Source organism: Phascolarctos cinereus, unplaced genomic scaffold (assembly GCF_003287225.1).
Source record: "Phascolarctos cinereus isolate Bilbo 61053 unplaced genomic scaffold, phaCin_HiC Scaffold_2;HRSCAF=192, whole genome shotgun sequence".
Taxonomy (NCBI): Eukaryota; Metazoa; Chordata; class Mammalia; order Diprotodontia; family Phascolarctidae; genus Phascolarctos; species Phascolarctos cinereus.
Window position 1 is genome coordinate 134,524,630 of NW_027555625.1, and position 12,729 is coordinate 134,537,358.

General features: G+C 42.1%; 1 protein-coding gene across 1 annotated transcript in view; it reads right to left on the minus strand.

Annotated features, from left to right (window-relative positions):
* ANK1 (ankyrin 1) overlaps positions 1-12,729 on the minus strand; it is a 187,219-nt gene that overhangs the window by 97,993 nt on the left and 76,497 nt on the right. The window contains 1 exon segment of the mRNA XM_078149600.1: positions 4,159-4,257. Within this exon segment, the coding sequence (XP_078005726.1) occupies positions 4,159-4,257 (99 nt within the window).

Genomic DNA, 12,729 nt, shown 5'->3' on the forward strand with positions numbered 1-12,729 from the left:
CAAAAGAAAGAAGAAAATGTGAACTGATTATAATGAGAACAAATGAAATGGGGAAGAATTAGACAAATGAGGGAGGAGAAGATGCCAGAGAATGAATAGTGGAAGCAAAATAGGAAGGCAATGAGAATCTAGAGAGAAATGTTCTTTAAGAATAAGGAGAGACAATAGAGAGATCAGAAAGTCATGCAGGATGCAGGAAAGAGACAGTAATTTTCTTTCTTTCTTTCTTTCTTTCTTTTTTTTTTGCTTGCCCTGAAATGGTGCCAGGTATATTTAAAACCAAATCAAAAGGCGGGAGAGGGATTGGTAGGCATTGCTTGCTGAGCAGTGATGGAACCCAGGCTGCCTGCCTGCCTGGGAACTCTTCCTTCTCTCATGTGAATCCCATGGGGACACATCAGCATATTCTAGATGGTACAGTGGATAAAGGTCTGGGTCTCGAGTCAGGAAGGCCTGAGTTCAAATCCGAACTCAGACACTTATTAGCTGGCTGTCATGACCCTGGGCAAATCATGTAACCTCTGTCTTCCTCTGTTTCTTCACCTATAAGATGGGGGTAATAATGATAGCAACTTCACAGGCCTATTGTGAGGATCAAACAAGTTCATATGAATGTAAAGCACTTTGCAAACCTTTAAAGCGTAATATAAATAAATGCTGCCTATTCTCTGGAGAAGTTGGATCACCACCACCTACGTGACCTCCTTAGGATGCTGACTAGGGCTGGGGATGTTGGATTTGTCCGTTCTTGTAAGTCAGGGGCAGGAACCATACCTGAGCTCATTCAATTACTAAGTAATTTAAGCAGCAGAGGGGTGATCTGACTTCATTCTTTACAACTCATATATAGTGTATGGATTTTAGCCAACAGCTGCCTAAACACTTAATCGATCACAGGAAATTTAGGACCAGACAATCAAGGGACTTTCAAAAGATACAGTCACTATCTATATGGTAGCTAAAGAAACTTTGTTGCAAGAGACAGAGAAGTGCTTAACAATTTGTGAAGGGCCCTATGTGCCTCTATAAGGATTGCTTTCTTAAAAAATCCAAATACAAAAGGTGAATGAAGGTAAATTTCACGAAGGGTCACTGGCTGTTAAAACTGTTTCCTCTCCAAGTACCTCATTCAAGCCCCGCCACCACTGTCTTTCTTTGTTTCCTTTAGGTGGGAGAGTAAAGAGGATCTGGAGAGATAGACCTTAGCTGTCTACATATAGCAGGTGCTCAATAAATGTCTGCAAGAGCTGATAGGGTCAAAGCTGGGCTGCTGAGGTCACCTCAGCTGTGGGAATGAAAGGGTATTGGACTACAATCCTTTGATCCCATCCCACTCAGGCTCCTCGGTGGACAGAAACAGTGGTACCACTGTGTTATAACCCAGGGAGGTGAGCCCAGAAATGAGTCTTCCTTTCAGCAGACCTCCCACTACACAGGGCTCCCACTATATCAGCAAAAGGATCCTCCCCCCACCCAAAGAGGCCATTACTAAGAACTGAATGCGCAGAGACTAATGATTTTTCATAGAAGTCCAAGCTCTTATACGTTTTTTTTTTCTGTAAGAGGTTTTGGCTCTTGCGTGAGGCTCACTTGTTATACCAAGTGAAACAGGTCTGTTGGCCAACAGTGTAGGAATCAGGTCTTAGAGTGACTGTGAGGGGCCGTGGAGTTTACACCCTTTTCTCCATCTGGGATGAAAGAGGAGAGCCTGGGTCTGACTAGCAGAACCTCCCAGCTTCAAGGCAAATCCACTCCCCATTTTATTCAGAGGTGGGTACTTTCAGAGAGGAGAAGGGCAACTGGCAAGAGGGGCAGTACTGAGTTAGTGAGGGTCCTGGTCCACACCAGGACTCAGTGGTGCTGAAACACCCTTGGGGGAGGAACAAAAGCAACCGGAAGACTGGGAAATTGACTTACCCCCAAGACATTCTGCATGTGCTCAAGGACAAGGTCACCCTACCCCTAGGTCAGGGGGAGAGTCGCAGGGGAAGGGGCGTGCTAGCGGCTCTTCTTTCTCTGCTTGATCTTTCAGCCTGAGGTAACAGCTGCCCTTGAAGGAGCCAGGAAAAATTATTTAGCTGTATTTTGATGTACAAAAATACCCGGTTTCTCCACTTGTAGGGAGTCAAGAGATCTTGTGGAAGGGAGGAGGGTCAGCAGTCGATGCTGAGTGGATGGAAATGGAGGGGAGGCTCCCATGGAGATTAATAAAGATGATGGAGGAGCACAGCCCTGCTCTGCTGTCTGTCTTCATGGACAGCCTCAGAGCCACCAGGGAGCCGAAGCTCTCAGCTCCTAGGGGGTGTGGGATGGAAGGGAGAATGCAGATGCTTCACATTTAAAAAAAAAAAATTACTAACCATGGCTTACGGGCACGTTGAGTGGATTTTAATATTTTTTTGTTGTTGTTTTTCTTTGCATTTACATCATGCCAGTGAGATGCTGCGTGTTTTGAAATCTATCCTGACTTGGACAATTGTTTCCCAGATTCCACTTCTCCCCATCACCACCCTTCCCCTCCCTCTTCTGCATGAAATTCTGAAACTCACATTGGCTTAGGAAATTTCTATAAATAAAGAAGGATACACCAAGCGTTTGCTTGCAAAAACAACCATCAAAAGGGAAATTCAGAGACAGTCAAAAATGATGAAGCAGACTGTCGTTGGAGCTCTTGGAAACTAGCCAGAGTGAGAGTTTTGGTCTCTGGTATCTCAGAGCCTTGTCAGATGGCTTGGCTCCTGCGCCCAAGGCAGGTGATAGCATCAGAAGAGGGAAAAACAATAAGTTTTTTTTTTAATCCCACAGAAGGGACACAGAGGAAACCATTTAAATTGGCTACAGGGTTGGGGAAAAACTCCCTCACAGGTTTACAAAGCCATCCTCAAACCTTGCAGATCTGCATGGCAAGGTTCTTTTTCACTTTCTGCGAACGACATGAAAATTACAGAATTTTACCTCAAAGAGATGATTCCACTGTCACAATATTTTGGTGGCTCCCTTCATAACCATAAATTATACCCTCTTCTCTCTAATGCTGTTCTGGGCTCTCCGCACTAAAGGCGGCAAAATATTTCCCGCTTGATACTGCTGCCTGCAAAGCCATTTAATAAAGAGCAAAACTGAAAAATAAGATGCAGATGGGGAAAAACTTGAGGAGAAAAAAAACAGAAAAAATTGAAAGAAAGGAAGAGGGAAAAGTGAGGGGGGGAAAAGGGAACTTAAGAGACAGTATTGTGGAAACCCAAGTGAGTTTGCTTTTCAGAAAGTTACCTGTGTGTTCATCAGAATGGAATAGAAAGAATGAGGTGTGACTACGGAGTAATGGAAGTTAACCCACAAGACAGACACACACACAAATCAGTTTCATTACTTTATAGTCACACTTCTGTTAATTGCATTCCTGAATTGTTCATGTAATTTAAAGTTTAGAATCCACTAGCATGGGGAGACCCCTCTGTTACTGTTACATCTCTCTTGAACACCAATATCTACTTGCATATTCCAAATTTCTCCTACAATCATTCTCTGATAGAATGTGAGCTCCTCAAGGGCATATTACAGTTTTTCTCTGTATTCCCAGCATTTAACATAATGCTTGGCATAAAGGAGAAGCTTAATAAATTCTTCTAGATTGATTGATCAGAGAATCATCAATCAAGCTGGGGCGTCTAGAAGGGGGTGGGGGTGGGAGTAGGATGTCCAATAATTGAGGTCTTTTTAGAGAAAGAACAATAAGAAGGGATTGGGCTTCTGTAACAATAAGAGGTTTGCACTCTCTTGTTCACAAAGGTAGGCCAGTCAAGGGCCTACAAAAAACCAACCCTATAAACCATAAGACTGCAAGGAAAAGGCTTCAGATTTCCATTTAAAAATCTAAGTATATGGATAATCTGGAGGACAAATACATACGCAACTCATGAAATTCTGCTAAGAGTTTGTGATGCCATGGGTGTGGTTCTTGCATTTCTATTTACCCAAGTAATTCAGAGAAGCAATATGGTAGATCCAAAGGCTAATGATGATCTCATTGAAACAAATTTGTTAGGACTATCTCGTGAAATGTATGAACTACATGGATTGTCTTATGGTACAATGTATTAGCTAGACAGATAGAAGTCCTGACTTTTCTATGGCGTCCCCAGTCCCTCTGTGACTCACCTTTGTTGTGGTTTCTAAAACGATTTCCTTGTGCAGAAGCTCGACCACCATTTTCACGTGGCCTTCTTTAGAAGCCAGATGTAAACCATTCAACCCATTCTGGAAAGGATAGAACATAATCAGATCAAGTGCTTCATGCCACTGTCTGTAGGAGCTGCTCCCAGGGATGAGAGGTTTGAAGGGCTAGAAGGAAAGAATTTTAGTGGCTGTGGAGTTAAATGAGACATGGTCACAGACTGAGGTCATTCTACAGTGGTTTTTAGCATCCATATTTTCTACTCTCATTTAGCAGTAAATTTAGGAATACAGGAGGTAGTAAAGAAAGATAGGACTATGAATTCCACTGCTGTTAGGTATGAAGATCAAGAAGGGACCTCTGATCTTATATTTTACCATAGCTACAACTAGGGCAGTGCAACAAGTGCTTTGCCCCAGGACTCCAAAATTTAAAGGATATGGACAGTGCTTTCAATCCTGTTCAGGACTATAGCATAGAAACAACTGACTCTTGCACATAGCAAGAATAATCCATCAGAATAAAGGGGGACTGCCAGTATTCTGTGGGTGTCTCTCCTCTAAAACCCAACTGATTTGTCTTTCAAAGTTGATGCAAGGTTATGTTTCCCACTGATTTGCTCCAGGCATAGATGATCCCTATTCTAGCTTCAGAACTGGCACTGAATAACCCACCTCATTGGAATGGCTATGTTACAAATTCTGAGGACAGCAGCCTCAGACCAGGGGGAGAAGGGACCAGGGGGCATCAAGGTCTGACTAAGCCTTTCTCAGGGACATAGATATTCTGTAAAACAGGAGTTCTGAAATCCAGATAAGGGTGAACTAAATCTGAGTGCACAGCTGTAGGTGTTCTAGGGTACTTACATGATCTCTGATTTTGTCCATGTGGGCACTCTCTTTGTTGGAAAAACCAAGCCCCTATAGGCTTTGTGGATAAGGTTTTGGCTATGATTAAAAAATTCACCTTCCTATGCTGTCTGGTAATGGGTCTTTCCAAGTTTAGTTGGGTTGGTCCTTGAATGACAGAAATGAAGTCTGAGTGGCTTTTACACAGAAAGGATGTGGTTAGAACAGAATTGAATGTGGTTAGGAAAGTCCAGAGCAAATAGCTCTGCTAAAGTAGGGACAGTTATGGTTTTTATTGGAAACGGTCCAGAATGCAGATGCAGAAGCCCTGGATCTAGGTTTTAAATCTGCTACTTGGCATGGGACTGAGTTGCTCTGCTCTCTGAGCCTCAGTTTCCTTATCTGTAAAATGGGAATGGCAATACTCATATTACACACTTCAAAGGACTTTTGTCAGGGAAGAGCTTTCCTTGAGCTTAAAGCTCTATAGAAATGGGTTCTATTTTTGAGAGGCATCTTGGGAAACTTTAACTACTTCACAATTGTGCCTATGGTCATTCTAGCTCCCCCAAAGAACATATTACAACTGCATCCTCAGGTGGCATGGCTGGAAAGACAATGGGAAATTTACCTGCTATCTCTATGCAAAAAAGTCTCCCAAATCCCTCTTAATTCCAGGGTCTTTCCTCTGTTGATTCTCTCCAATTTATTTTGTATAGATCTTATTGGTACAGAGCTTTTTGTATGTTGTCTCCCCCAATTAGAATGTCAGCTCCTAGAGGGTGTGGACCACTTTCTGCCTTTCTTTGTATTTCCCGGAACTTAGTACAGTGCCTGGCATACAATAGGTGCTTAATAAATGCTTACGGATTAACTGACTGATTATTTTAATGTCTGAAATTCTGAACGTCATTCCTTTATCTGAAGATGAAAATTAAAATGTAGAACTCCCTTAGAGGGATTGCACACTAAATTTAGTAAATCATTTATACTTCAGAGTGAATGAATTTATCAGCTTACAGCTAATTTAGAGCAGAGTGTGAGAGGGGAGAAGATGGAAAGAACATAAGGGTAGTGAGATAAAGGAAGGGATTTGGGGAGAAGAGGCAGTGGAGGACCTTGAAAGAATTATAGAATCCGTCTTAAAGTTGGAAGGTTCTTCAGAAGTCATCAAGTCCAGCCCATGCCCTATTAGGAATCCTCTTTGCAACACTCCTGATAAGAAGCCATCTAGCTTTTGCTTAAGTATGTCCAGTGATATAGAACTTGCTATCTTCTAAGGCAGCCTGTTCCACTACTTGGATGGCTCCAGTTGTTAAGATTTTCCTCACATTGAGCTGAAATGTGTCTCTCTGCAGTGCTGACCCCCATTGCTCCTCTGGGACCAAAAAAAGACCAAATTTAATCCTTCTTCTGCAAAATAGCCCTTTGTATACTTTAAGTCAGGAGTCATGTCCCCCTGAGTCTTCTCTTCTCTAGATTAAACAGCCCCATTTCTTTCATTGTTTCTGTCTATGACCCACCGTCCAAGGCATGTGATCTGTTCAGCTATTTCCTTTATATGATCATCATTATATAGCCCAGTGCTACAACCCCCAATCGCTATCTTCTACTGCCCTTTGGAACCATTTACTTGTTAACCAATTACCTTTTACTCTTGATTTCTTATTATTACACTCCCTGCATTTACTGAAACATGACTTTCCCCTGAGAACTCTGTGTCTCTGGTAACCGTCTAATGTTGCTCATGTTCCTACTTTCCCTGATTCTCAGGACAGGGAGCTGGCATACTCTTTCCCACTCCTACCAATTCTTGCTTTGTCACTATCATTCAACCATATCAAGCTAAATTTATGCCACCCAGCTGTACCACCTCCTCTATACTTGTCACCACCATCTAGCAGCCTCTTGGTTAATTTCCTACCTTCTTCCACTATTCTAGCACCTGGCCAGTATCCTCCTCTCTATATTTTCCTTTGTTATCATTCTTGAAGACCTCAAAATGGATACTGATGAGAAATATCTTTATAACACTGCACATTTTTTTAACTTAAATGACTTTGATTTCCACTCTCTTCAGTCACCCAGTAAGATGTGGCCACACAGACCTCTCCATCACCAGAAACTTGCTCCATTCTCAAGGTTCTGATCTCTGAAATTCTCCTTCTGGCTACATTTTCTTACCCTCAAGTCCCCCCTAGAGGCATTGTTGTACCTTTCTTTCGTATTTATTTATTTAGTTAGTTAGTTTTCAACATTCACTTTTGTAAGATTCTGAGTTTCAATTTTTTTTCTCTCTCCCTCTTTCCACTACCCCCTCCCTCCCTCCCCTACCCCCTTCCCAAGATGGCAAGCAATCTAATGTAGGCTACACACATAAAATCATATTAAAAATATTTCCACATTAGTCACGTTGTGAAAGAAGAATCTGAGTAAAAGGGAAGAACCACAAGAAAGAAAAAACAAAAAAAGTGAAAATAGTATGCTTTGATCTGCATTCAGACTCTATAGTTCTTTTTCTGGATGTGGATAACATTTTCCATCATGAGTCTTTCGGAATTGTCTTAGATCATTGTATTACTGAGAAGAGCCAAGTCTAACAAAGTTGGTCACTGCACAATGTTGCAGTTATTGTGTATAATGTTCTTCTGATTCTGCCCACTTCACTCAACATCAGTTCATTTAAGTCTTTCCAGGTTTTTCTGAAGTCTGCTAATAGCACGATAGTATTCCATTACATTTATATACCACAACTTGTTCAGCCATTCCCCAATTGATGGGCATCCCTTCAATTTCCCATTCTTTGCCACCACAAAAAGAGCTGCTACAAATATTTTTGTACATGTGAGTATTTTTTAATTTTTTATGATCTCTTTGGGTTACAGACCTAGTAGTGGTATTTTTGGATCAAAGGGTATGCCCAAAGATATTGTTATATCTTGAGGACTTAGCTCAGTGTCTTACAAATGGATAGCACTGGATCTGTGGTTTCATTGGTATATTTCACTGGAAGAAGAAATACTTCTATTGATGCAGATGGGCACCTTCTTGGCAACTTAGAATCTTAGAGAGTTGCCTAGGGCACCAAGAGAATAAATGATTTGTCCAGGGTCACATAGATAGTATGTGAAGTGAGAGGTGAAATTGTAAACCAGGTCTTCCTGATTCCAAGGCAGTCTCTCTAAACATTATACTATCCTGCCTCTCAGCCTTGTATATGACAGATGCTTCATATATATTTGTTGAAATGAAATGAAAATGCTTTCAAGTTTCTTCTCTATCCTAGTTGCCCTAAGTTGCAGACAGTCTACCTCATCAATGAGCTAGAACGAAGCATCTAGAACTGAACATTATGTTTCATATGTGACCAAGGCAGATGAATATGGGAACCTCATCACCTCACGTACCCTGAATACCATACTTCCATTAACAAAGTCCAAGAACACAGAAGAGTTCTTAAAAAATTAAAGCTTTGACTGTTTCAACATTTTTCTTGGGGTCACATTAGTATAATAATAGCTAACATTTATGTGGTGCTTACTATGTCCCAGGTACTGTGCTAAGCCCTTCACAAACATTATTTCATTTGATCATCAGAACAATCCTTGGAGAAAGGTGCTATTATTATCCCCATTTTACATATGAGGAGACTGAGGAAAGCAGAAGTTAAATGGCTTGCCCAGGATTGTACAGCTAATAAAGCGTCTGAGGTCAAATTTGAACTCAGGTCTTCCTGACTCCAGGCCCAGTGCTCCAGCTACAATGCCACTTAGCTGCCCCATCAGTATAAGCATCAGATGACCTCCTTACTCTTAACAATCTGATTTTTGAGCCAGTTAACATACGACATTTCTATAACACTTGCCCCTTGAACTCAGTGAGTCTGACCTCTCTACAGGGGTGGTGACATACAAAGAGCCCCAGACTTGAAGCTGGAGGACCTATGTTTGAGTCCTAATTTTTACGCTCAATCACTTGGGTAAGCAAGTTGTCTTCTCTGGGCCCCAGTCTCCTCCTTCAGAAAATAAAAGGGCTAAATTAGAATGATCTCTAAGGTCCCTTCTGTCTCGAGCATCCTGTGGTTCTCTGTTTCTGGAATTCTGCAGCCAATGCTCCAGCAGGGATCCTTCTGCAGTCAGCTGGGCCCTAGAAGGAAAAGCTTCAGTAGCTGTTGCAGTCTGCATTGAACAGGACAGCCTCTGCGACCTCAGTGAATTGTGAGTGTCCCGCTGTTGCCTTTTTTCTTAAACCCTCCCCGAGGCCATTGAGCTGGGCATTCACTATACACCATGCTCCACACCAAAGCTGGAGACCTGTGTGAGATTGAAGAACAGCCCCAGATACTTCTGTGACTGCTCCTACTTTGGCAGGAGAAACTTATGTTTATCTTTATCAGAAAATCTGGATTCATGTTCTGGCTATAGCACATTATGGAAGAGATGTCGAGGTGGTTCAGTCCTGTTTCTTCATTTCACAGGTGGGACACTTAAGCCCACAGTAGTACAACAGGGACCAGGACCCAAGGCTTCTCTAGTCACAGCATAGTGCTCTTTTACCAAATGAAATCTGCTTGCTGGGATACTACCAAGTTCATCATAGCTGATTTTCAAATCCTCTAATAAAATTCCTACACTTAAGAAATCCCCTTTGGTATAGTTAACAAATACATGCTCAGAGAGACCCTGGGATAATAACATAATTCATAGCTAAAACTAGGGTTGGGAGAAGAGTCTTTGTACCAAAATGCCAAAATTTAGAAGGCTTGGAAAGTTACCATAATGCACTCCTCTAGCAGCATAGAAGTCACTATTGTAATTAATACCCCCTTTGCTCTACTGACTTTATCTAGGTCTCTTTTTATATTATTTTCATATCATGAATAATATAGTTGATGCAAGGGCACCATTCATGTTACTTGCCCCAGGCTTATTTCTTGTTGCCTGCTTTAGGTGCCAATATTGCTGGCCATGGCCCTAACAATTCAAATCTCTATCAAACTTTAAGGTTTACCGAGGACTTTCCCCCCACAACAGCCTGTGAGGTAGCTGTAAGCCTTACTGTGCCCATTTTACAGATGAGGCAACAGAGGCATGAAACAACTTGTCTATGCCCACATAGCAAGTAAATATCAAAACTAGGACTCAACTCCAAATCTCCCGACTCTGGGCCCACTGCTGTGTCCACTAAGCCCACTGCCTCTCCACTACAGTGCAGGAACAAAAGAGTCTAGAGAGCATTTATGTAAACAGGCACTCGTAAGTCATCACAGGTTTATTCACTCCGTTGCTCTCGTAGTTCCCTAGAGAGCTTAATGCACCAACGTTTATTAATTCTAATTGGAGGGCAAGCAGTGGTATCCATTTAAATCTGGTCCCCAAACCAAACTTTCAGCATCCTTCTCTCTGTTTTCATCCTTTGTTAATTACAAAACAAAGAGATCTGCAACGGAAAAAAAGGAGAGCCACCTTTTCTAATTAAGATCCCATGTTGCAGTGCAGATGAGCAGTTGCTTTTGTCTCAGTAATAGTCTCGCCTGGGCGGTAATGGCCTCCTAATAGATTTTCCCAGTCGTTAGTCTCACTCTCTGCACTCACGGCTCTTTACACAGTTGCCCAAGGAATCCGTGATTTCAAGCTTGTGGGTGTTTATTCTACTGAGATGGATCCTGAACTCTCTCTGACTTAGTAAATGGTTCTTCATGAATCATCATCTTCTCCTCCCACCTCCTCAAAAACAAAAACAGAAAATGTGTCACCTCTGGTGCACAGCCTCCTCAGACTTAGCCAGGCTTGACCTCCAATTATAGACTCTCAGGGTCATCCCCGTACCGTACTTGAAGACTTTCCAGTTTGATAGAGCCTGCCAGAGGATATACTTCCCTGGCAAACACTCTAAGAACCTGGGGCAATGAGGCATCATCCACTTCAGTGGAGGCCCCATGGCCTACCCCTGAAAATACAACATGCCTGGTATTATTGGTTTGGCATTCAAGGCCTTCCAACAATTACAATCACTCACACAGCTTCCTTTGAATTTCCTTGTCTCTGTACATATGACACTCTAGCTCTCTAAACTTCTCTCAGTGGATTGTCACTTCCTTGAGAGATGGTTTCATTTTTGTCTTTGTCTTTCCAGCATTAATGGCACTTAACTGCCTGCTGGATTGAACAATTAAACAACCCACTGAGGGGAAGTTAGTGGCTTTGGGTAAGAGCTGCTCACTAGATTTCCATCCCTTTAGGGCATCTTTGGGGTCCAACTTTCTAGACTTATTTAACTACCTATGATTCTGTCTATGCTCCAGCCAAAGACCATGAGCTCTTTTCCAGTGTCGTCCCAGCCTCGCTCACCTTGGAACCTTTGTGTGCATTGTCCCTTGTGCTTGGGACAGACAAATCTCTAACATCACATCTCTACCTCTTTATAAGCCTTGCTTCTTTTAAGGCCCAGGTCAGGTGATATCTCCCCTGAGAAGGGGGAGGGAAGAGAATACACATTTATTTACTACAGGCCAGGCCTTGTGCTAAGTACTTTGCAAATATTACTTCGAAAGTTACTATTTCATTTGATCCTCACAACAACCCTGCAAAGTAGGTACTATTATCACCCCCATTCTACAGTTGAGGAAACAGAGGTTAAGTGACTTGCCCAGGATCACACATCATCCTACGATGCCTTCCTCTGTCCCCCAGCTAGAAGTGATCCCTCCTTCATTCCCACCCCTCATCTAGAGCCATAACTAGCAATTCTGGCCCCCGGGTCAGGAAACACAAAAGGCTCTCTTAAATTATATATTTAAGACAAATCTAACAGGGAGGGTGTAGAGACCTTAAACCTCAAGATGTAAGTCCCCTCAAGAGAAGAGATCTCAGGATATCAGTCAACTGCTGGGGAGGGAGCAGGGCATTTCTGGCCAGGGAGCAGCTGATCTGATGTGTTTATGGGTGTCAGGGAGGAAGTTACTATCTGGTACTTTCCTATTTTAACTAAGTATTCTTGCTACTTAGGTGCTAAATTCAGTTATTTCCACCTGCTGAAAGAGCACACATGCTGCCAGAGCCCTCTCCATGTTAGCACCCTGTAGGGAAAACCCTGATCACCTCACCTTAATTATGGTTTAGAAACCCTAACTAAACCATCACCCGTAACCCATAATTATCAAACCATAATTTCATTATCACCCATAAACTTAGTTATGGTTTGGTTTTCACCCTTCTCTTTCTGGCTTCTATCACATTCTAATTTGTATTATGGATTCTTTGAGAGCAGGATCTATGTTTCATTTCATTGTTGTATCCCCAGTGCATAGCAGTTTGCACACGGTAGGTATTTAATAAGTATCTGTCATGTTGATCAGAAGGCAGCCTGTTTACTAGACCGTAGAGATTTAGACAAAATTATAGTGCCATCGCAAAGTGGTGAAATAGCGGCTTGGAAGATTTTTCTCCTCCACTGGATTTGTAAAATTTTCCTAAAGAACAGCAATAAGTCTTAATGCATAAGCAATAAAGTCAGCCTAAGGAGGGCAGTCTACCATCTAAGAACATTCTAATTGTACATATCATAGTTATTCCTACAATTTCCCTCTTTTTAAGCAGACAGCTTCCTGCTAAAACAAGGAGAAATTAGAAGGGTAAATCTCTCTGTAACATCTGTGGACATGGCTGTGAAACACACATGTGGACAGACATGGACTTCAATTTCTCC